Source organism: Harpia harpyja, chromosome 6, assembly GCF_026419915.1.
Source record: "Harpia harpyja isolate bHarHar1 chromosome 6, bHarHar1 primary haplotype, whole genome shotgun sequence".
Lineage (NCBI taxonomy): Eukaryota > Metazoa > Chordata > Aves > Accipitriformes > Accipitridae > Harpia > Harpia harpyja.
The window spans coordinates 26668424-26691892 of NC_068945.1; the positions used below are offsets into that span (position 1 = coordinate 26668424).

Sequence of the window (23469 nt, forward strand, 5' to 3'; positions counted from 1 at the left end):
CCATGGTATCAGAGCTAATTCCCAGACAGGAGGAGGCTGCTGACTCTTCTAACTGAACATCTCCATGTATTTGTACTTTACAATTCCCCAAAGAGGCGAGAGAATCTAGCCTATTTAGGTACCATTTCTACCAGCAAAATGAGATAGATGTCAGTTTTCACTCTAGCATCCTGGTCTCCATTTTTAATCAGCCCCAGTGTCTTCCCCAAAAGGATCATCTCCACATCCCAGTGGCACATGAACGTTTTTAAACAGACAGCTCACTCAGTTTAGTGTGGGCTGCACAAATCAAACCTGAAAGGGCCCCAAGAGGGGAGAGAAAGGGGAGGGCGGAGGGGGAGAAGGAAAGGGAAGGTCTGAGGCTAAACCAGTCCTGTTATTTTTATATCCAAATTATGTAAACAAGAGAAGTGTTGAGAGAAATTTTAATTCGCTAATCATCTTTCAGGTTGATTAGTAGCAGTGTGCATGTGGGGGACAGGACACCCAGTAAACTGACCCTGGCAATGATCAGGAAACCCAAAGGCTTAGGTCTTGCACCCAGGGGCAAGCGCAGTGACAGAGAAGCATGCTTGCATTCCTAAATATATAAATATATATATATCCACAAGGAAGAAGAAAATTAAAGTAAATGATATTTTAAAAAACCAAACCAAATCAAACCAACAAACCAAAAGAAAAGAAAAGAAAAGAAAAGAAAAAAAAAAAAAAGGCTGGCTTGTCAGGGGTTGGGGACGAGAAGGCTCCGGTGTGTGTACTTACATAGAGGTCAGCACCGTAAAATCCGTCCTGGTAAACCACACTGCAGAAAATCCACACAAAAACAAAAAAAACAAAAAAACAAAAAACAAAAGAACAGAAAACACATTCCGGTTATTGAGGACGGCAGCATGCACATGCGTTTTACACAGGCAGGTGATGTATGAATCCACAACCTGGGCTTTTGGCAGGAGCAAATCAGCAAGAGAATGTGTGTGCGCACGCACGCTAGACGGCTCCAAGTCATCTTCCACGGCATGCAAAGGGGAAGGGGCGGGCAGAGGGGGAGACAGTATGCGAAGGAGAGAGGGAGGGGAACCACCATCTTGTACAATAAAAATAGACTCAAAAAGATCTGAAGTCCTGAAGAAGAGAAACAAGGGTTTAGAAACCTCCACTCTGGTTATTCTCCTGGAATGATTTTTAGTTACCCCCCTAAACACGTGGAAACATTGGCTTCATGAAGTGGGTTTGTGAAATCGAGGAGCCCCTCAGAAGGCATCCCACAGGGGCTGAAGTCACCTATGTCAGAAGCACGTTTCAGAGAGTTCTGTATGATTACGTATTTCGAGCTTCACAGGGCTGCATGACTTTGTTTCTGACATCCATACATCACCTGCTTTTACCCTGCACATTAGACATGCGATAAGATTTGGCTGATCACACAAGCATGCAAAGTATTATTATTCAGCATCTTAAAGAACCGATGCAACACCTCAGGAAAACAAGTCAATCAACTCTGATCAAAGTAAACACAGAGAAATGTAATTAAAAAGAAAAAACCAAAAATACCCACAATGCATTGCTTTCACAAGCAGAGATAATGAGCTAAAAAGGTTAGGTGACTGGTCCAAGGTCCGAGAATTGAAAGGTGCAGTGGGAGTCCCTGGTAGTAACGACCTATTCCGTAGCAGAGAGGAGCAACTGGAAGGGTTTCCATGGGATGGTGCTTTTTCTGCTTTAAGCCATAGTTTTCTTTCTCTCAGAACTTCAAGCAGGAAAACTGTTAAACCAGAGCCTGGGGTTCCCAAAGAGCCACTCTTACCAGAGCATTCGCTAGCGTAAGACTGCGCGGCTTGCTTTGGGGACAGGGGTCGGGGAAGGATGAGGAAGGAAGAGAGGGGATGCCCCCCACCCGTTTGACTTCAGTGTGTGCTTCAGACTGAGGAATTTCCTCCTCCTTTGTCCTCTGAATAGCTCCGTACAAACTTGCTCAAGGCTTTAAAAAGCATTAGCCCCACCATCTGTGATGTTCATGGATCTGATGTGCATGACTTACCAGTAGCATTAAGGAACGAGAACGTATGGAACACTAGCTTCCCTTTTGATTATAATTTTTTGCTCATCAGATGGAATGTGAAATGCTGCCAAGAGCCTGCCACCCTCAGACACCCACCTATTGTAAGGCACGCACACACAAAAAAAGCCCAGCAGATCTTGCCAAAATTCTGCATGCTATTACTAAAAAGTAAAATAAAATTTAAAAAAATCTGTTGCAGTGTTAGCTACTGCTTGAATAATTTAGTCTTGCTCTCTTCCCCAGGAAAAATACACTCCATTCCCAATGGACAAAGTTACTATGGTCTCCAAGAGCGGTGGGAGCAGATATGAAGATAGAGACCCTTGTTAGAGGAAGAGGGGAGCCACTTCAGCAGGGAGAAGCAGGCCATAAGATCATGTTTGTTGAAGCTAAATTTTTACAACCACATAACAAAGAATTTGGCTCCTGGGGCTGTGACTTACATTGCTGGGTTCTCTATCTAGGACCAGGAGTGTTTTAGCAGTGATACTCCACCTGCTCCTGCAGGAAAGGCAAACGCATGACAAAGGAAGTGACTGTTGGTTTATGAACAGGTTAGCAGTTTTAACAGTTATTCTGTACACAATCAGTTGGATGAATATAAGCATTACCACATTGGATCAGGCCACTATTCCTGTAATTTAGAATCCTGTCCGCAAGAGATGCTAGCATCAGCTCTCCAGAGAAAACTGCAAGGGACACTAATGACAGGTAAGAGTGAGACTCCCTGGGTCCAAACAACCAAGCACAGGTGCATCCTCCACCTCTCCTTCAGTTAGGACTTGACTGACATTGACTGCCAGGGCTGAAATTTAGCAAGGTTTATTTATATGCTAGAATATCCATATTTGTGATACTTAACGCTAGCAAAAACTGAGAGAATTCCTTCATTTGAGAACCACAGAGACCATTCTGGTTATGTAGACTGACCAGAAGCATAAAGCAGCCCAGGAGCCCATCAAATCTCAGTGGTATCTGCAAAAAGCCCACTAGCTGAGCTAAAACACATCCATGAGAAAAAGAAATATTCTGGTTTTGTAAAGCAGCCATCATAATCGTTTAGGTGTACCAACAGTTGACTGTGTTGTAAAAGGAACAAAAAAACCCACTCCAAACCCCCAAAGCTCCCTACTGCCTTATATCTAGTCTGACTTTTATCTACTTTTGGCTTTGAGTCAGTGAATCCTCTATATATTTACACTCTTAGACTAAATTACTCTTTACTATGGCAAGCCTACTCTTCATATAGGTACTTAATGACCAGGAACAAGTCAATGCCTAACTTATAGTTTGAGAAATAAAACTGATCAAGCTTATTTAGTTTTGAGAGTTTTACAAGTAGGCAGGTTTTTTTTCAGACTGGCTTAATTCTTCCAGCTTCTGGTCTGAAGTGTAAATTGTCAGCACTCTTGTTCAGAAAGCATGGCTGCTACAAATCAGGGCAATATTCCAGTACAGGTTTTACTCATGCTATATATCAGAGGTTATAACGTCTCCTTACTTCTACTGAACGCTGCCTCGGTTATAAATTGAAGGTTGCATTTGTATTCTGAGGTCAGGCTCAGGTGACTATCTAACATCCTCTCCAATGGTCTGAGCGATTGCTTTCTAGGGTGTGAATAGCCTTCCCTGGATAAACATCCACGTCTATACGTAAGTATTTACATTCCACATATGCATTAGTAAATCTTCTTAAAATAAATGTTAAAACTCTTAAGAACGATACGATTTCTTGCACCTTCCTCTGGAGTACCAAGCACTAGACACTGTCAAAACTTACTCTAACCTGAATGGCCCTCAGGTCTGATCCAGTATGGCAATTCCAATGAGCTTTTATTAATCTACATTCTGTATTTTTTGAATTCTGCTAAGCTCTCAAACGCAGTGATACCATTAAGTTTTGTAACTTAACCACCACTGAGGTTTGTGAAAACCAATTCTTTCTACCAGGTTTGAGTTAACCTGCAGCTTACTTTCCTCTCTTCTTCCACATTACTCACTATGTCTTGATCACTCGTGTTGCTGACTGATCTTATGGTGTCATCTTTCCACTGGCCAGGAAAAAAGCAACTGATGCAGCATAAGGTGTCAGGAATGTTGCCTGCCCCTGACTCCACGGAGGTCAACAGTGCCCACATAGAGCGGTGGCTGTCCTCCAGGTTACTGCAACATGGAACTGAATAGCACATTTTGTATTATTCCATGAGGAATCAAATTCCCTCTACAAAATATCTTGTAGAGATTTGGACTATGATGACAATAAACACCAGAATTAATTAATTACATCCCAGTGCTTGCGACTATGGACAGTTCTGCGTCATTTGCGAGCCTGCCTTATTTACTGCTGCCCTGCAAATGTTTACTGGATAGTACATTGCCCATGAAGACATGAAAACAGTCAGCAGGGTCAAACTCAACATAATGTAAGTAAACACAGTCACGAGGCAGTATTTGGAAAGGATAATCATTGGAGCCTGGCCCATATTCCAAATGGAAATAAACCTTTTATACGGGACTCAGGCTGAATTTATATCAAAAACAAGCCTAGAGTCCCTCCCAGCACACCACTCGTGACAGCCTCTTGCTAGGAATGCTCCAGCCGTTACTTCCAGGGATGAAAAGCACATCCCCCCTCCCCAGTGCGAATATTTCATATTCTGCTTGACGGCAGCACTTAGCTCAGCTTTGCTTCTCTGTTTCACTGTGGAGCACTTCCCAATAAAACCAGACTGGGTCATTTTTAGAGCAACAGACAGACAAGTTGCAGGTCAGAGGCTATGTTTGGAGGATATAGAATATGAACTAGGAGTGGTGGCAAAAAAGAGGTGGATCTGCAAACCCAGAAGAAACCGTCTGTTCAGAAGGCCAATGTGTTCAGACAAGAGGTTTCATTTAAAGTCTTCCGGTGAATTAAACACAAACATTGCCAGATTTGCTGGAGAGCAAAGCTAGGCAGATAGATGACCACTGCAGCTTGCTCCCTTGAGCTCTACTTTAAATATCAGACTGGACTCTAAAAACAAAGGGCCACAGCAGCTTTCACCACTTAATCTGCTACAGAAGCTATTGCAAGCTTATCCAGCATATATCAGGCCAGCTCCTTGCACTGATGTGTGTGGCTTCCACCTCCCTTTTTAATAAAAGATTTATAATTTATTTTCTTCCCTTTTGGGTCTAATCTAAAGGAAAAAAGGGCCAAGTCCACTTCTCTGTGTTGGAGGATTCTTTCCTACTCCTATTCTTTCTGAAAAAGTTGCCTGGAAAATATGGCAAGTAAAATTCCAGAGACAGGCAATAAGAATAAAGCATCCTCAAAATCAGAAACAAAAAAAGACAGTTCAGAAGGGATTTGCTGATTTATCTGCCATTCCATCACACTTAAACAAACAAACAAAAACCCCAAACAAAACTCACATACGAACCTAGTTCCCTGTACTTTTAAACAGCAGAATACTCTTTCGGAACAGCATCTGTTCCACTGCATTACTAGTGAAATGTCAGAGGACAAAGAATGCTAAGGCCACACATTCACCATTGCTTCGTACAACAGTTAGAAGAACGCTGCACTTTCGTTCTCCCTATATCCCAAACACTCCCAGCTTTAAATTAATGGACTTGATTAATCTTTGTTTTAAACCTTTTTAAACCGTCTCCAACAAAGAAAGCAAATCCATTGTGGGTAACTGGCTCTTCTGTGTCCTACTGCCAGATGGTGAGGCATGAAGGTAATGGACAATATTCCTCATTCCTGGATATTAAAATGCAAATAGAGTGCAAAGAGCAGAACCTTTTTGGAAACTTTAGACCTTCTCTCTTTGTGTCCTTCTCAGCAGCACTACAACATATTGGGTCAATGGATGACGAATACCATGTAGACAAATTGAGAAGTTATGACAAGGAATCCATCAGCACTTCAAGCTGTTACAAGTACTGAAAATTGTTTCAGTCCAGAACTTAACACGGAAAAATTTAGATTTGCCCCCACTGGACACCATCGTGTGCAGAATGCTCTGGCACTAGCAATACCCTGACTCTCACCATCCAGACAATTTTAGTTATGTTTTGGTTAACCGATGAGCTATTTGACACGGTTGTGCAGAGCACTCTGCTCTCGTGACCAGTGCTTACCCTGGGTAGGCAGGGATGGCTGTGGGAGGTACCGCCCGGACTGCCCCATACACTGTCCTTCCTCGGCCCCTCAGGTGGGCTCCCCGAAACGCGGCTGCTGTGGTGGCTGCAGTTGGATAGGGGAAGCCTGGAACTGTAAAGACAGACAAGGTGGAAGGTGAAAAGGATCCGAGCTCCTGCCCAGACAACAACTGTCTGCTTCAAACAAAGTGACACAAGAGCTCCACAGCGGTGGGACATTTGGCATCAGTCCTGCAGAGGGGCATGCTTATAACCCAGCAAGCATCCGATACATACTTCCTGCTACACCATGGCCTTTGGGGGAAAAGGGGTTGCAGAGAGGTTTGGCATGCAAGAGGTTAATGCTTTGGCATGCCTCACCCACCACAAACAGGGTACAAATCCCCCCGCCTTTTGACACCGCCATGCAGTCTGGTTAGAGTCTGAGAAGCGCAGAGAGTTACTATCAATATAGCAGGCGGCTCTTCCAAAACTGCAGAGGCTCTTTAAAATAATTTGTCAAGAGGCCCTTAAAGTCAACCAACTTACATCAGTCTCTTCCCTCCTTTCCCCTCCCACTCTTTGCCACCCAATCCTCTGTATGTTCATTTTAAAGCCTGAAAGACAAGATAGCCCATATAACAGCAGCAGAAATTTCCCATAAAGTGCCAGTTTACTGAGAGCCCACCTTCATTTAACAAGCGTGACCAATAACTGGCTCCGTGTATAGTGAGGCCTGCTTTATTACGCTTTACGCTGGAGTAAACTGGCTCGTGATGAAATGATGTAAAACCTCAGAGGCATCTGCAAACACGTAATAAACAGATACCGAGAGGGAAGGAGTCCCAGGGCGCAAACCCAACCCAACGTGCGTCCAGGTGCATGCCACTGGGGGCCCTGCAGACTCGCAGTTTAGCAGCTTGTATAATATGTACTTTAGGGATTTGTCTGTTTGGTTTCTTTGATTTCAAAAGGGGGAGGGGGGCAAGGGAATGGCCTATTCCTCACACGCACCCTCCCCTTGTTCTGCAGCCTCCTCATCGCTCAGACCCATTCACCAGTACAGAAACACACTGCAGATGAACAAGTTACAGCAACTGCACAGTATACTTTGGCTCAAAGTAAACTCATTCCCAGTGAGACCCATCCTTTCAAGTATATATTATACAGACTGGAGAGAAGAAGGGTAACAGGTCATCGTTAACTCAAGCACAGTAACAATACAGGGGCCAACGGGGGCTACTTACTGATTAAAGGAATGTAAGTGTTAATACCCCCCCTTCCTGACAGGGGCACTGCGGCGTCATTGCCCAGCGAGACATCTGCTTGAAAGCTGGACGCTAATTTAATTTTAAAAAGAATAAAAAAAAAAAAAAGAAAAAACAAAACAAACAAACGTAAAAAGGTTATAAAGAAACAGCAGATTGAGAACATAAACAAACACCACTGCAGTTAAATGGCAGAAGTGGAAGTGTCTACTTAAGCTCTACCTGCATATAACTCAGGGCCGTACACCGCTCCAACCACAGGACTCAACTTCCAACCTGAAACAACAAAGACTGCAGTGAATGCCAAAATCTACACCAAGAGAAGGAGCGGGCAGCGTGGGTAGGGGGAACGGTCTCTTGCATGCGCCCCAGCTTCACATGCACAGCTTTTTCCAATTTCTGCTTCGCCTCAATCCCCCTTGGTGTAGATGGAGGCCAACTGCCTTTTTCTAATGTCAAGTTCTAGGTACAGGTTGCTGTATCGGAGGGAACAGCAAAACATCGGCTGATCCGCAGCACAGCAGAGGCACCGCTGAGGGAATGCCAACTACCTTATATGCATATTCGCCACGAGCACCGTGCGACCCTGCGTTCCCTGCATGAACCTTGCTGCCAGCTCCTCCAGCTCCTGCCTTCTTTCACCAGGAACACTGCGGATTCAAACCTCTCTAAAGTCACCGGCCCCGACTGTCATCCCGGGCAAGTCAATTTATAGCCTTGAATACTCAAAACACCCTTCTGTCTTATTTGCTAGAGATCTGCTAAAAAGCAAGTGCCTGAATTTCCTCATTAACTGAATTACACGACTATGGTGCAGAAAAGCAATTAAGCCTATTCATCTCACATTTTCTCCTCTCTCTTATTTTAGTATTTCCTGTCTTCTTTATGCTGCTTTTCAGGTGAAAGCCTTCCCAGAGCACTGATTTTAATATCATCTGGATAATTGGCAAGAACCGCAAATCATCAACATAAAACCTACAAGAGAATAGTGATTAAAGAAGTCATCACTGCGCTATGAGGAGGAACACATTTCCAGTCAGATCTAGAAACTTATCTGTCCTCCCCCCCCCGACCTTTCTATCGAGGGAGAGAAAGGGTGTAAAGCTAACAACAAGATCTGGGCTGGCTTCTACAAAGCATCCCTTTCAGGAAAGATCTCAGCTGTTCAGCTAGCAATCACACAGGTATTTTTATTTAAATAAATCCATACCCTTCCTCTGTCTTGGAGTCCTAATGCACTTACTGCACTTTAACACCTCTAACCAGCCTAGAAACCATATGAACAACTTTGTGAACTGCATGCAGCCCATCAACACCACCCCTTCATCTGCTGGCAGAGTATCAACGAGGGATGCAATGCCCGCTCCCTCCGCAAGACTGGGCACGCTGCTGCTGCCCTGCCTACCTTGATGACAAAATACTCAAGTGAGTGGTGGCAACTGAGAGGACTGGGATCAACCCTCAAGTTTAACAAGTCATATGACCACTCGTCAGTATGCCTTAAGACTGGCCTAATACTAAATACCTTTGAGTAGCTTTAAACCTGGCTTTAAATTGCTGGCTGCAAAAGCAAAATACTCCTGCCCATTATCAGGGTTTCACAAGTAAGCCAAGTTTTGTTACCAAATAGTCATATGCATTTTCTGCCCTTGTTTTCAGGATAACACAACGTGGCTGCGTTGCCTTTTGCTCCAAAATCTCATGGTTCCTTTCAGACACTGAGACTCAGAATCCCAGCCTTTCTGCCTGGCCCTGTTTCCCCAAGTTCTGTAACCGAAGTAAGATTTATTTGCCAACAGCCACGCAACAAGTCAGTAGCAGAACCACAAATAGAATTCTATCTTTTGACTTCTGAGTCTTATGTTGTAATCAAGATGGATTCTCACACTAGCAACTACCTGTAAGTAGCCTCCTGAGTTGTTGAAGCTGTTTCAAAACATTTTCAGACCAAAAAGAACTTTTCTGCCTGTTTTGGGACAGGGACTCAGATTCAAAATGTCTATCAAAGCAGCATTCAGTTCTGTCGGGAGAAGAACGCCTTTTTATGCTATATATGCCTATGCAATTAAATTACTGCACAGACAGAACCACCAAGATATGCCGATGAAACAGGATTCTTCATTACCCAAACAACTTGGTCTTTCTCTATTCAGGTTCACTGGAAAATGACTGAACACAGGCACAGTCTGTAACAAAAAGCGAGCAAACAAGCAGCGCAATGCCTCTGTTTTCCCGACTGCCTGGGGACAGCTGTACTTTTACAGTTAGAATCCAAACTGAGCTATATCCAATTATGTATCTTAAGTTATGCTTCTGCATTCGCATTTAGGTATCTGCGTGATGGCAATGAGATTCAGGAGTACTGCACATCCCACTGTACAGCATCAGCTTGCAGTAGCGACGGGCAAGCCATCAGTCTTTGGTTTCTTTACCCAGCTTGGCCACGTTGGGCATGTCACTACTCCTCTCTGTCCCCACTTCTCCATCTGTAAAATGGTACTCCTCCATAAATGCTTAAAGGTTATACTGAAGAATAATGCTATAAATCAGGGTTTGTGGGGGTTTTATTGGTTTCTTTTGGGGTATTTTTGGTCCTGAGGAGAGATCACGACTTTTTCCTTTTGTCTTTCTTCAAACCTTTCAGCTCATCATTAGTACAAACAGTCTCTCTTACCATTTGCGTAAGGTGTGACCATCTTCTTATTGGTCATCACTCGCGCAGTGGCATTGTTAACCTAAAAGTAAGAAAGGGAGGGGGAGGAGAGGGAAGGAAGCATAGGACATTAGGGAAAACGGTGGAAAACTGTCAGATACCACACACACACACACTATACTTCTCTGAGCAAAAAAAAAATTAAACAACTAATTTTACAAGAATGCAATCTTTAAATTACTTTTAACAGTTGCCATTTAATTATAGAAGTTACAGCTAAACGTGGCACTTTAAAATTATGCATTAAACAAAAGGCCAACGAGAGTAAAGTGCAGATTCTCCACCACCCTGCCACCCCTTGGCACATGCTTATTTTCAGCTCATTGATCGAAAGGGCAAAACTTTGGAGGTTTTGTCCAGGTTCTGTTTGAGAGGCAGCAGTAATTTCTGCAGCCCAGAGCAGAACTGAACCAGGTTCACAAGCTGACTTGTTTCTCAAGCTCACCGATGGGATTGGGACCCAGTAGGTGACTGGCAGGCATACTTTTAGATAGAAAAAGGTAGCATGGAGTCCATCAGCTTTAGATTTGAACTCCCAAGACCTGAGGAGATTTCTGGAATGCCACCAAGCATTTGGAGGGTCTATGTTCACCGATTTCCTCCCCATCACTTTCAAATCTTTTTCCAGATTATTTTTTCCTTGTCAAAAATCTCATGGAGCAAAAAGAAGAAATACATAGCAGTAGACCTGGGTCTTTGATTTTATTGTGCCCTCCACCCTCTTTACAGAGCTCTGCATAGTTCCAAGCGGTTTGATTGCTCAAGCAAGTGGGGTGTTACCACAGAGATGGTGCTGATAAAGAAAAGATGGACCAGTTTGGAAGCCAAGTTACTGCAGCCCCGTGTCAGACAGCCTCGAAGTTCTTGCAAGGAGGGTGAAGTCTTTATACAACATCAATAATTTATCAAAACCCATGCCAAATGGGAATTGAGGCCAGGGTGAAGAAGAAGGACAAAAAAAAGGATATAAAAATAAAAGCTGCCTCAGGCCCTTAAGACTTATGGATGGCAAGCATACACAGGGTGGGGAGTCTGGAGCTACATTTTACTCTCGTTTCAGCCCCAAAACAATAGAAACATTACACATTTAAAAAGAAAGAATGGGAAACAACAATGATGAGACTGAGAGCATGCAGTTAAACACACACAGATAAAAGAAAGAAAAAAAAACAACCCCACAATTGATTCAGAGGGTGGGGAGGAGGGAGGAGATAGGGTCTCACAGACAATCATTAAGGTGGAGCGAGTGCCTGAAATCAGCTGCTACAGCAAAGTGCAACACAAGCACTTAAAGGAAAAATTGCCAGAACCGATCAGAAACCACCAGTCAGCAAAGAGACCAACAGCTGCATTTAACAGAGTAAAGAAATAAATCAGGGAGGGAGGGAGGGAGAGAAAGAAAAAGAGAGAAAACAAACAGTAACAGCTACAAACAGGTCTCAGAAAGAGAGAGCAGCAGAAAGAAGGGGCAGGAGAGAGAGAAGGGGAAATGGGTGCATTAATAAAAACCAGCCAAACTGGAGTTCAGTAACTCTGAGTAAGATGTGCAAGGGGAAATCACCATGAAGTCAGTAATCAAACAGCTCAGACTGCTACAAAACGATATGTACATCCAAAGTCCAGGCGGCATTACTCAACAGCATTGAAAATAAAAGGGGGAGAAGGGGGAAGGAGGTGGGTGGGGACAACAAGTCAAATCACATTTCGTAGTGTTAATGTGAGATGGCAGATGGATTTTTTCTTTCTTATTTAATTTTGGTTTTTTGTAATTTTAAGAAAAATTTAAAAAAAAAAAGAAGAAAAAAAAAGCTTCTTCTCTAGCGCTTTTGTTTCACTTACCGCCAACTCGTACCATCGCCAGCATTGTGTATAGTTACCATGGAAAGAGTGAGTCAAGTGAAGGGCCCTAAACGCTAAACCATCGAAAAGGGAAATAAAAAAAACAAAACAAAAAAAAAAGCAAAATATGCAGACATCTTACTCAAAAACGGCGGCTTTTTTGTTTTAATATTTGTACCTTTTTTTTTTTTTTTTTTTTTTTTTTTAAAGAAAGAGGGAGAGAGGGAAGACGCCAGTTAGCCTTCAACACAGTGGAACACCAAACTGGTCAACACCAGGCATGCCCAATACATGGCCATGTTGGCCAGCCAACATTAACCCTTCACTCCCCTGCGGTGAGAGCTAGAAACTTTAAGGATTAGCTTTCACCCAGCTGACTCTTGACTGCAGGCAGGTCAAGAAACCAGCGGTGTGTATAGCACAGCCCACTGCGGGCTTCTGCCCCGGGTCTCCCCTCCCCTCCCACCACGGGCATCATCTCACACTTGCGTGGAGGAGAACTGGCCTCGGAGGAAAGAGAGGATACTGGCTGGCCCCCTGCTTTCTTTTTTTGGACACAAGAGTTAGAAGTCGGACAGTACTCTTTCAGTTAGTTTTGTTCAGGCCTGGTAACAGGAAATCGCAGCCTCGCGAACTGAAGCAAAGGAAAAAATCAAGACAGCAGAAGGGCAAAAATTTGGAGTGGGTGGGAAAAAAACTTAATAAAAGAAGAAAGAAAAGAAAAAAATACCCAAAACAACAATAAAAATATTCCGTAAGGGGTGTAAACTTTTATACATTTCAGTGCAGGGAGGTGAAGGACACAGACACAAACACACACGCACACACGAGACTGGGATCCAAATGTGAAATAAGTGAGGCAAGACACAAAAAGAAACCAAAAGAATAAATATAAAGAAGAAATTGAATTACTGAAGACATGCACCTCGATTTTACGGCCCTCTACCACGGTGCCGTGTAATTTCTCCCTGGCCCTGTCTGCATCAGCACTATTCTCGAAAGTTACGAACCCGAATCCCTGCATGCAGCGGGAGAAGGGGGGAAAACATGCACATCGTTATATATTGAAATACTGATCTCTAGGTAAATAGAGAAAAAATATCACAGTATGAAATCAACATCAGCACAACTCAGCAATAACCTCCTAGAGTCACATTGTTGGTTCATGCATGTTTCATAAATGAAAGAAATTAAATTTGATAAAATAAAGGAACTGTAATCATAATAAGAATAATAAGAGTAATTAAAAAAAAAAGAAAACATAAAAGCAATTGAGGCCAGACCAAAAAAGAAGTACAAAGTTACTCGAGACAATTTTTTTTTGGTTGGTTTGTTTAAAAATACTAAACCCTGCTCCGACATAGGCAAGCTGTCAAGCCTAAGCGGGGCTTCTCTCCCCTCTGCTAACTAACACGCATGCTTTGCAGGACCCCCCCGCCCACCCCAGACACAGTACAGGACATCGACACTGAGCAGCACTTCGTTCTCTTGAGAAACTGCTACGAGAGCAAGCAGCGATCTGAGTTCATGCCTGGCACCAGGAATTCTGCGAAGCTTTGGGCAAATCAAACACTGAACCTTGCTTTTCCCACGTGTAAAATGGAGACAATAATAATTACCTACCTTAGAAAACTGTTGAGAGGAAGGGCTGTTTGTAAAGCATCCCTTGTAAGCTCTTCGGGGCACAGCTCATGTCTACTCCTATGCCTGTAACTTCCCTAATAACACATGGGGCCCTGAAAGTAAGCAGGGCTTCTAGGTGGCACCACCAAATAAACATGACTTAATGCGAAGATTTCGAGTATCGCATACTCTGGTTTCAAAATTTTCCTATCTACGAGTACTGTGTTGGACTTGACTGTAAATCTAAACACCGAAATACCGATTCATCGGTAAAGGCAGGATTTGTCTGACACTGCTGAGCCGCTGCTAAGTCCCTCCCACCCTGCCTCCCACCTTCCTTGGCTTTGTTCTGAGATGGCAACCTCTGCGCCGTGGATACCAACAAATCTCTGCCCAGTTAGACCACGAAGTTTGAGAAAAACTGACATGCCCTGCTCGGAGCAACCACAAAGGCTCAAGGACTACTAAAACGTCCCTGTAGTTAGACGAATTTAGGTTTACCGCATCCACGAAGGCGCACGCAACCCGCCTGTCCTACATGCTCATGCTGCTGCCAACTCATGCAGTTGAGTAACAGGGCAGGGGAAGAGATCATGCTTCCTTCCACGGAGATGAGTGCGCTGACATTAAAACAGGGCCAACATGACTAAGTGAATTAGGATTTTAACTAGTAACAAATGGTATCTTACTACAGACAACTGTGATATTCTTCATGCCATTACAGAGAGCGGGGCCAAACAAAACACTTCGTTGCATTCTGCTTTTAGGGTACCTTAAGAATAGGAGTAACTGGCTCCTGTGGATCAGTATAAATCAAATACCGGTTTAATGTACACAGAGCAATCTCTGCTGGCTCAATACCCTCAGGAGCAGAAGAACAAAGCTTGCATTTGATGCAATGGAAACTCCTGATATTAACTGGAGAGCAAGGTGATGCGAGTGATCTACTGCTATGCCTTGCCAGGGAAATGGCATGCTAGCCTCGCAGCTCCCTCCGTGCAGCTTGGGGTCAATATGTATGGACTGGACCCCCCAAAAAAATAGCATCTTGATTTCTAAGCACTGTCAGCAACAAGACACAAGCAAGCCATCATTCTTCAAGTGCTTTTTAAAGGTCTTTACAATACTAATCTTAAAAAGCCCAAGCCGTTTGCACATGCTGGCCTTTATCATCCACAGCTAGGTTTCCAGCACAAAACTGTTACACATTTGTAAAATGCAGGTCGGTTTGGGGGGGTTTTTTTAGGTTTTTTTGTTGGGTTTTTTTCTTTTTTTTCCCCTGAACAGCAATAATAAAAAGAATTCAGCCAAGTACTGCAATGTTGAGATCAGCGAGAGCGCTCGTTTGGGCTCCAACCCAATAATCTAAAGCTTCAGATAATTTCATTTCTCTAGCTATAAATAAAAAGCTATATAAATAACTGATTGATGCCTTTTTCAGAACAGCATAAAAGTTTTCTGTTTAAATGAATTAAAATTGGAGCTACAAGGATAGGGGCTAATAAAACAGCCCAACCACATGTAACTCAAATATGTTGCGGGGAACTGGGGGGGGGTGCAGGGGGTGTAATAGCAAAGCTGATTGTGAAGGGATAGGGTATCGTGTCTGCTTCAAAGAACCCCTACAGAGAAAGGCAAGACTGAGAAATAGAACAACACCTTTCCCTCTGGTTCTGTATAACGGGGAAAAAGCATCTTTAAAAGGTTGGGGGAGGAGGAGAGGTAAAGACTGCAAGAGGAATCTCTATTTCCCTCTTCTCTTTTTACATTAAAATTTCTGTTTGTTCTAGACAAGCCTGTGGAGACCGAATGAAATTTATGTCTTCGGTGATGATGTGAACTGAAAGCTGGAGAGCAGAGGGAAAGTAATTTTTTAGACATTAATCTGTGCAGGCTAGAACCAAACTAAGACTATTTTAATTCACATTTGTTTGCAATTAGTGAAGTCTGTATGGGATTTTAAAAACCACATTACCATTAAATATCTTTAAACTAAACAGGAATTTTCAATATTTTTAGTAAGTTAACTCAAGGTAGGGTACAATCCATGTGCAGACTGTATGAAAATAATTAACAATGTGAATTAAACCAGAATTAATCTGATTCTGAACAACATAACTAATTAACCACAATTTTTGTTTTATTGACAGATCAATCCTTAGCTCGTGCAACTCTCTTTGTTGAGAACCATTTAATGTCAATGATGAATTAATGCTTTACAAAGTTGACTATGGCAGAGTCAGTATTTGTGCCCCCTTGGCTTGTCGTCTTAATGCATCTCTTAGACATTCAAATTTTCATGAAGAAAATTAGGTGAGCCACGCTTGACATTTTTGTTATTTCTAAGTTTAAAACCTAGCAATTATATATATATATACATATTTTTGATGTGGGAGAGAAAAAAAAGCACATACATGTATTTTTAATTCCTTCTCACAGATGACCTGTAAAGAATAGGGATTAATCTGTACCTAAATACATATACAACAATTCTCAGTTTTCCCTCCCAAGGTTGTCTTGCCCTTGGAAAAAAAAAAAAAAGAAAGAAAAAAAAAAAAAGAGGTGGCAGATGTCCAATATTTACTAGCTTGGCTTTATAGCAGGTACTGGTTTGCTCCATAGTAGTAGGTATGGAGCCAGAGGAAGGGAAGATACAATCCTGGGTAAAAAAAAAAAGGCTTAAGGTTTCCAATATTTAGATTATACAAATAACTTCAGTTTAATAATGCTGTTATGGTAACAAGGCTGAAATTTTCAACAATTCCTCTCCACCAGCAACTGCCAGGAACTTCTCCCAAGCAGAAAATAAGTTTAAGCCTCAGTGTACCCAGCAAACGCTAAATAACCCCAGCAAACATTTTTAGGACTGGTGTAATTCGCAGTGCCAGACTATCCCCCTTTTCACCCAAAGGTTTATTCAAAGGGCCTGAAGAGACCGAGTAACTGCCACCCTTTTAGTCTGGCCTCAGACTCTGCAATAAATAACAAGCAACATGATGAGCAGTGAAAAAAAATAATAAATGTATATATATAGTCTTTGAATGTTTCCATCTCTGAAGAATGAGAAAGAAAATTTACCATGTAACCGTAAAGGGAGAAATCAAAAGCAGACGGTTCTCCTGGGTGTGGCCAGAACACAGAAATTAAACAAAAAACAACAACAAAAAAATAAAGTAAAATAAAAAAAAAAAAAAAGAAAACCAAAGGAAACTAAACAGAGCCCCTTGAAATCCATGCATTGTTAACCCTTCATTTGTCACGGAGTTTAGACCAGTCACCTCAGCAGCAGCATCTTTGCCTTGTACCACCGGAGCACGCAGCCAGCAACCGGCCTTGCTGTCATCTGCTGCTGTGCTTGTTTTTAACCAAGTTTTTTCTTTTCTACACCCCCCCCCCCCAATTGCCATAATAAACAAACTTTTAGGAGCCTGAAAAAATGGCCAAGGAGACAACAGTTTAGGCTGTTTCCAAGGCATCCGGAGAGAGTAGGAGGGTTTCAGCTATAATCCACCTGAGATGAGCAGGGCTGAATGCACCGACAGAAACACAGCAAAAAATTCAGAAACACGTTACTGAAGTTATGCACACAAACGCACGCTTTAAATTGGTGAGGGAATCAGCGTAAACCAAGCTGCCACCGTTTCAGCAGCTCTTCCAGCTCCTCCCTGCCGCCGTGCCGCACTTTGAGCGCATTAAGGCACATAGGCGTAAAGCACCCGTCCCCATACCCGTGCAACCCGGGGAATCAGATGCGGGAATTGATCTGGCTAAAAAAAAAAAAAAAAACCAACATAAATGCATCTTCAAAAAAACCCTGCAGGACTATTTTGAAGCTGGATCATTCCTCCCAGTTCAACTCGTCGTGTTGCTCCACCGCCGATCCCTCCTGCAAAACCGAGGAGCGAAGCGGGGGAGCCCGGCCAGCATCGCTGCACAGCAAGAGCCTGGGGCTTCCGAGCCGCTCCGGGCAAGTCGGGTCAGGGGCTTCACGGCCCCGCATTGTCCCCGCGTGTGTGCTCCTCCTCCTCCTCCCTCGATCGATCGTGGTCTCACCGTGTCGTCTGTGAGTTCAACTAGCTAAGCTGGCAGAAGACAAGCTCATTTCTCTCTCTGTCTCCATGCTGCATCAGGTTTTTTGCTAATTTAGCACCCTGGATTCAACTCCCTACACAGTGAAATGAGCACTGCTGGGAAGGCACTCCCACAGGAGCAGTAGATCAGCTTATTCTATCAAGCCATCAACTTCAGCCTTAATTAATCAAGTCTAAACAAACCAGTTCAGTATAGGGACTAATTTAACTCACTAGTTTAGTATCGCAGAGTTGAAGGCATAAAACTGTACTTCACTGAACTAGGATAAAGGGACACGGGTCGTGTCTCCTTCATGCCATTGGCACTATAAAGGGATGTAGTGACCTGGTGCTGGTACTTAGTTTGTTATTAAGCCTCTTTGTGTTAATAACACTATTTGTATTCCTGGCTCAACTGATGACATCTGAACAAAAATTATAAAAACAGAATTAAAATGAAAACAAGACCTCTAATTTCTTCTACGTAACAAGGGGTTGTACCTATTTCAACAAGGGGAAACTAAGTCCAGAACAAGAGTGGCTCAACTCAAAGCACCTAATCCATTCAAAGAAGAAATAAATGCACATGCAAACGTACAGTCTTCTAGGCACAGTTACCAAAACATAAATAGGTAACCGCAAACACAAAAAACCCCTAAGTGTTTCCACACAGCTTTCTGCACAAGTTTTTGGTTAGCACAGGTTTACTTACACAACTCCACTTACCAATAGATGCAATTTCTTTGTGAAGACAAGATGTAAGCTACTATACAACCAATTTTTGAAATAAATATGAAGCGCTTTGAGACATTTCAGTCTTATACAAGAACTTGGAGATCTGGGTCTCCCAAGTGGAAGGCAGTGAGGGACATAAACTTACACTATCCTGAAACCACGAGCTTGCAATCTGCACTAATACGAACTTTTACCATTTAAAAATCTAAAAAAAAAAAAAAAAAAAAAAAAAGCTCCCTCTTCAGCCAAGATTGTGCTCTGTGCTTACGCACTCTTGGTCTCTGAATGTCATCGAGGGCACATCTTGGAATGCCACACGGTATGCAGCTGATGAGCAAAGAGCTTGGATTCTCTTCCCCTGCAGCTTTACGAAGGCCACAGGGTACTCGTTATGCAGGCAGACTACATTAAATCTGCAAATATGTCCACTTGTTCGGTTCAGCACAACAGTGCCAAAATACGCATCTAGAGGATACATCTCCACTAACAAAAGGAGCAGGAATCCTCTCTCTCAACCTCCTCTGGAGGTTTTTTATTCACTGTTCAGTGAACTGCATGGTAAACTGCAACCATGAGCAGAATGCTATTTGAAGGCACTTAAACAGGTCAGAACTAGAAATGTAACGGTAAACAGGATAAATGAAACAAACAGCTAGTTTCCTGGAAGCAAGCAAAAAACCCAAACGCATCAAGGGAAGACTGATGTCATTCTATTAAACAAGAATAAAACAAAATGAAATTCAAGGGATGTTTAAAGTTTGTATCTCGTTTCTCATACGTAGCAAAGCAATATCAGTGTGAAGTCTACCAGGGCCCATATAATCCTACTAAACAGATTGAATCTGGGCAGAAATCAAGTTAGGAAACAAGAATTCACATTGCTCTGAAAGGAGAATCAGCAAAACTAATTATTAACCGCGTCCCTACTCTGCTGCGATACAGAAAGTCAACAAATAACTTTTCCTAAGCCAAATGCAAGAACCTGACGTGCGAGGTGGCTCTGACGGACACACGCTGCTCTCTCTTTGGTCACCAAACTTCCTAAATGCACAGAGATCCTGAAGATGCGGCCAGATCGATACACTTCCTGCAGGCTGTCGAAGAAAACTGCCTGGTCATCTCAGGTGGATTCAAAAGGAAGAATGCAACCCGCACGCTTCCTCCAGTCCCTCCTACCGACCAGCCCTGGAGCGATCCCAGCAGAGATCTCCTGCCACAGCTCCGCAGGGACAAAGCGCTGCTCAACCCCATCGTACGCTGGGTGGGGGCGAACCCAGGGCAGTTTGGGATTTACCACTGTACCTTTTAAATAGTTACAAAACATATACACAAAACTCTACAACCCTTAGGAACCCGGGGAAGGGAAGGGAGCATTGAGAACACAGCACAAGGCAGGCAGCAGGAGCATCTGCTTTCGGATTCCCAAGAGAGAGGAGGAGAAGAAGAGAGAGAGGTTTCATATCATTAGATTAGAATGGAAACCACAGGGCAGGAAAATGCATTCAGATTTTTTTTTTTTTTCCTGAGGTGGAGGAAGAACCCAAGAGTGAGTGAGTGGCCTCCAGAAAGATCCATTTCCTTTGCTTCACCATCAGATCACCAAACTGTTGTTTTTCCATTATTAAGTGAATACCAGGTGCTTCGTGCAGCTACACCCCACTCAAACACTGGGGGCTCCCATTTTCATGCTAAGCAGGAATAATCTTGCATTCTTTTTAAAACAGGAATTATTTTGCATAGAGAAGGATGCAAAGATACCACAAAGTTATGCTTTGGGTGTTTTCTCATTCTGTTCAGATTCTGCCCCATCCCTCATACAGGCTATCAGCTTTGCAACTGCTTTTTGCTGTAAGACGACAAAAAAGCAGTAGAAAACTGCATGGTCAAGGACTGAAGAACATATCTTTGGATTGCTTTCTTTTTTTATATATTTATTAAGGGCTCAGGATAAAATTCATCAAGGAGCTCTTCAGCTATAATTTTTGTTTTAACTGAAAACCAGAAACCTTGGGCTTTAACAACTGCACAAGAAGGTACTTTTCATAGTCATAAATCAAGTCTTCGCAGAAATCCTCCAACGTTAGTGTTGCCTAGAAGGGAAAGAGCAGCCGTGGGCATTTAATACAGGGCTGTATGGATGGAAAAGAGAGAATGAAGTTCATGTGTGGAGAGGAAAACACTGTTCTGAAAAGCACAGGCAGTGGGGGATGAAGGATAGAGCTCACCACTTTGCCAGGCCAGTTATTTTTGTTCTTTCTTTTGCAATTACATCCAAACAAGTAGGGATTTGGTAGAGGCCAGAGGCTATTCCCAAAGCCAAATAGAAATGACTAAAATCAAGACTAATTCACAGATAGCTCTGGCCTATAAATATCAGAAGAACAGCAGAGAGCAGAATAAATATTTACAAACTCAGCATAGCTGATTGTTTTGGTAAAGCGTATAGATTTTTATCCACACAGGGAAATAAAGCTCTCTAACTAAGCCATATAGACATTTACTTGTTGAGACTGTCTTATTAAAAAAAACAAACCAAAACAAAAACAAAACTAAAACCATGGTATTAAGCACAAACAAAGGATGGGGAAAGGGCTAACACTCATTTCTTTTGTGTACAGATCAACCACTTTCTGGTTTCCAGCTAATACAGAGACCGAAGAATTTCAGAATGCATCTTGAGCAACATGGGTGGAAATTTGCAGAGGGCTCTGAACATGAACATACCCCAGAATATATGTTGAAGCAAAGAGGCCATCTTAAGACTGTGAACCTCAAATCCAAGCGAAAGGCATAGACTCTAAACTTAGCTTAGCTTAGCTGAATTGCAACTTCAAAATCTCTTGTGTGCATGCACACATGTGCACACACGTGTGTGGGGGGAGGAGGGAAACTTTGTTTTAATTGAAAATGGGAATCTTAGCATTGATTAAGTCAAGCAGAGTATAGACATGCACTGTGCAAGCTACCCCCATAGAGCTTTGGCAATGCACCTCGCTCCTGACCTGCAAAACTCCCTGCTATTCCAGTGCTGAACCTCCTGGGCAGAGAGAGAATCACATCAATTTGTCATTGTGGTGATACTGGTTACGTGATGAGAACCAATTGCCAATTAGGACAAAGATCACTGAATCTCTCTGCAGCTGACCTGAGCAACATTTGAAATCTCACCTCCAGAGAAATAAATTACCTTTTAACCCTCAACAAAACCTCCCTCTTAATATATCTGTAAGATGAAAATAGGTGTGTGAATGCAAATTCAGTGGGGAGAAGACCACATGGGGCAGGGCAAGTGGAATGAGGATGCTTGTATTAAGCATCAAGTATCTCAAACATGAAAAGTCAGTATCTCAGAAGTGCTGAGTAAGTCTCCAAAACAGGGTAAATAACATCCTTTCACATATGAGATATGACAGGTCTTCTATAGAAATATTTTAATGTAACATGTTGGGGGGGGTGGGTGCGTTAGGCTTTGCTCTTACAGTCTCACATCACACAAAGCTGTTTTACCTTATTCTGCCTTCCCCACAGGGCACCCACAGCTAGTGCACTGGGAACAGGTTGGCATGAAGGCTCAAGGGACTGACTCCCTGTTTGTTCAAAAGGCTGGGAAACCTGATCCCACGTTACAGGCAGGAGTGTCTAGGAGCATTTGTACATGCTGCCCAGAAATGACCATGCTCAGAGTCTGGAGTCAGAGGGAACAGGAGACAGTCCCCAAAATAGCTTTTCCCTTCCCCCATCACACTAATTCCTGCTGATCTCTACAGAGTATATTCTCTAGGCAATGAACTGCCTTCTACTCTGCAATCAAAACAAGAGAAGCGGGTACAGAAACAGGACTTACCTTCGAGCCACGCTCATTAAAGATTATCTCTACATCAAGGATTTTGCCGAATTGCTGCAGAGAGACAAGGGGAAAAAAAAAAAGATTTATTTTTGGCAGTCCATTTTTCCTACCTTTTGGGGGCTGGCTTAGTGCAAGAAGGGAGTTGAGAATATTTCCATTTCTAGCATACAGACAAAGGCATAAAATCCCAGTGACGTGACCCAGTTCTTTTGGGTTAGGACATGTGGGTCCTCTTGGTCACAGACCCCGGGTTTTCTCACAAAAGTCTAAAGGAAGAAAAACAATCTCCAGAAGAGTTTTAGGGATTTGAAGCAGCTTTTCTTTCCCCCCTTTTAATCTAAACAATTCTTTCTTCCCTCATTCTACTATTTCATCTAAGACATGGCTATATGATTTCATCTCAGACATCTAACAACATTTCTCAAATGTAATTCAGCATTTCATCTTCCTCCTGAAGTGGCTATCACAAAGAGAAACTTAACAGCGATGTTGTTTCTCTGGAGGGGATAGTCACATAAGACTCCCAACCTCAGGGATTCCAAACTCTGAATCTCCTTCCCTCCCCCTCCCTTTACTTTCCAAAGCTCCAAGCCTTCAAAAGAATTGGTGGCAGATTCAGAAACCATGGAAATGGCCAACTCCCAACAGTTTGTTTTTCAGAAAAAGATCATTCAACTTCAACCTGTGACATACAGCAGACTGTCGATAACCTATGCAAGTTTATCACATACGATAGAATTCTGACCTCTGCCTGGAGCCCCTGAGGAGAGCAGGGCCCCACTACTCTGCACTGTTTCAACAACTGCCTCCGAAGAGCTCCCTACTTAGCACAGAAAAAAAGTGGAAAATGAGAGCTACAAACTAAAAAGGAGATTTACCACACTCTGTGGAACCATATATAGATCACATCCTTCACCTTGGAACATATTAAAATATTTTTATTGAACTGGCCCGATTCAAACCAGTAACCTATAGGTAAAAGCATGACTACTGCAACAGAACCCTGCAATGCTCTGTCCTCTAGAAGTGTCGATGTTTTATTACCAAACTGGAGCTCTGCTCTCCAGAAAGACAGGTCTAAGATCTCATTTTCAGGAGCATATATACGGAGCAGCCTTCATTCTAGAGACATATATTGCACTCAAGCAAATGCTGTATCTGAGCCCCATTATTTACAAAAGCTTCCA

The 23469-nt window shown here is 42.8% G+C and overlaps 1 protein-coding gene across 13 annotated transcripts in view; it reads right to left on the bottom strand.

Annotated features, from left to right (window-relative positions):
- RBFOX2 (RNA binding fox-1 homolog 2) overlaps positions 1–23469 on the bottom strand; it is a 177624-nt gene that overhangs the window by 16130 nt on the left and 138025 nt on the right. For 7 of the 13 annotated variants that reach the window (XR_008235506.1, XM_052789259.1, XM_052789263.1 and 4 more), the window contains 7 exons: positions 22280–22333; positions 12933–13025; positions 10130–10190; positions 7678–7731; positions 7435–7527; positions 6188–6320; positions 763–802 (listed from right to left, as the gene is read on the bottom strand). Coding sequence is in view for 12 of the 13 variants with exons in the window: in XM_052789259.1 (XP_052645219.1) it covers positions 763–802; positions 6188–6320; positions 7435–7527; positions 7678–7731; positions 10130–10190; positions 12933–13025; positions 22280–22333 (528 nt within the window). In the remaining variant the exon portion in view is untranslated. Of the gene's footprint in view, positions 1–762; positions 803–843; positions 2561–6187; positions 6321–7434; positions 7528–7677; positions 7732–10129; positions 10191–12932; positions 13026–22279; positions 22334–23469 lie in introns of those variants that run through there. The other 6 variants (XM_052789264.1, XM_052789266.1, XM_052789262.1 and 3 more) reach the window with 4 other exon arrangements.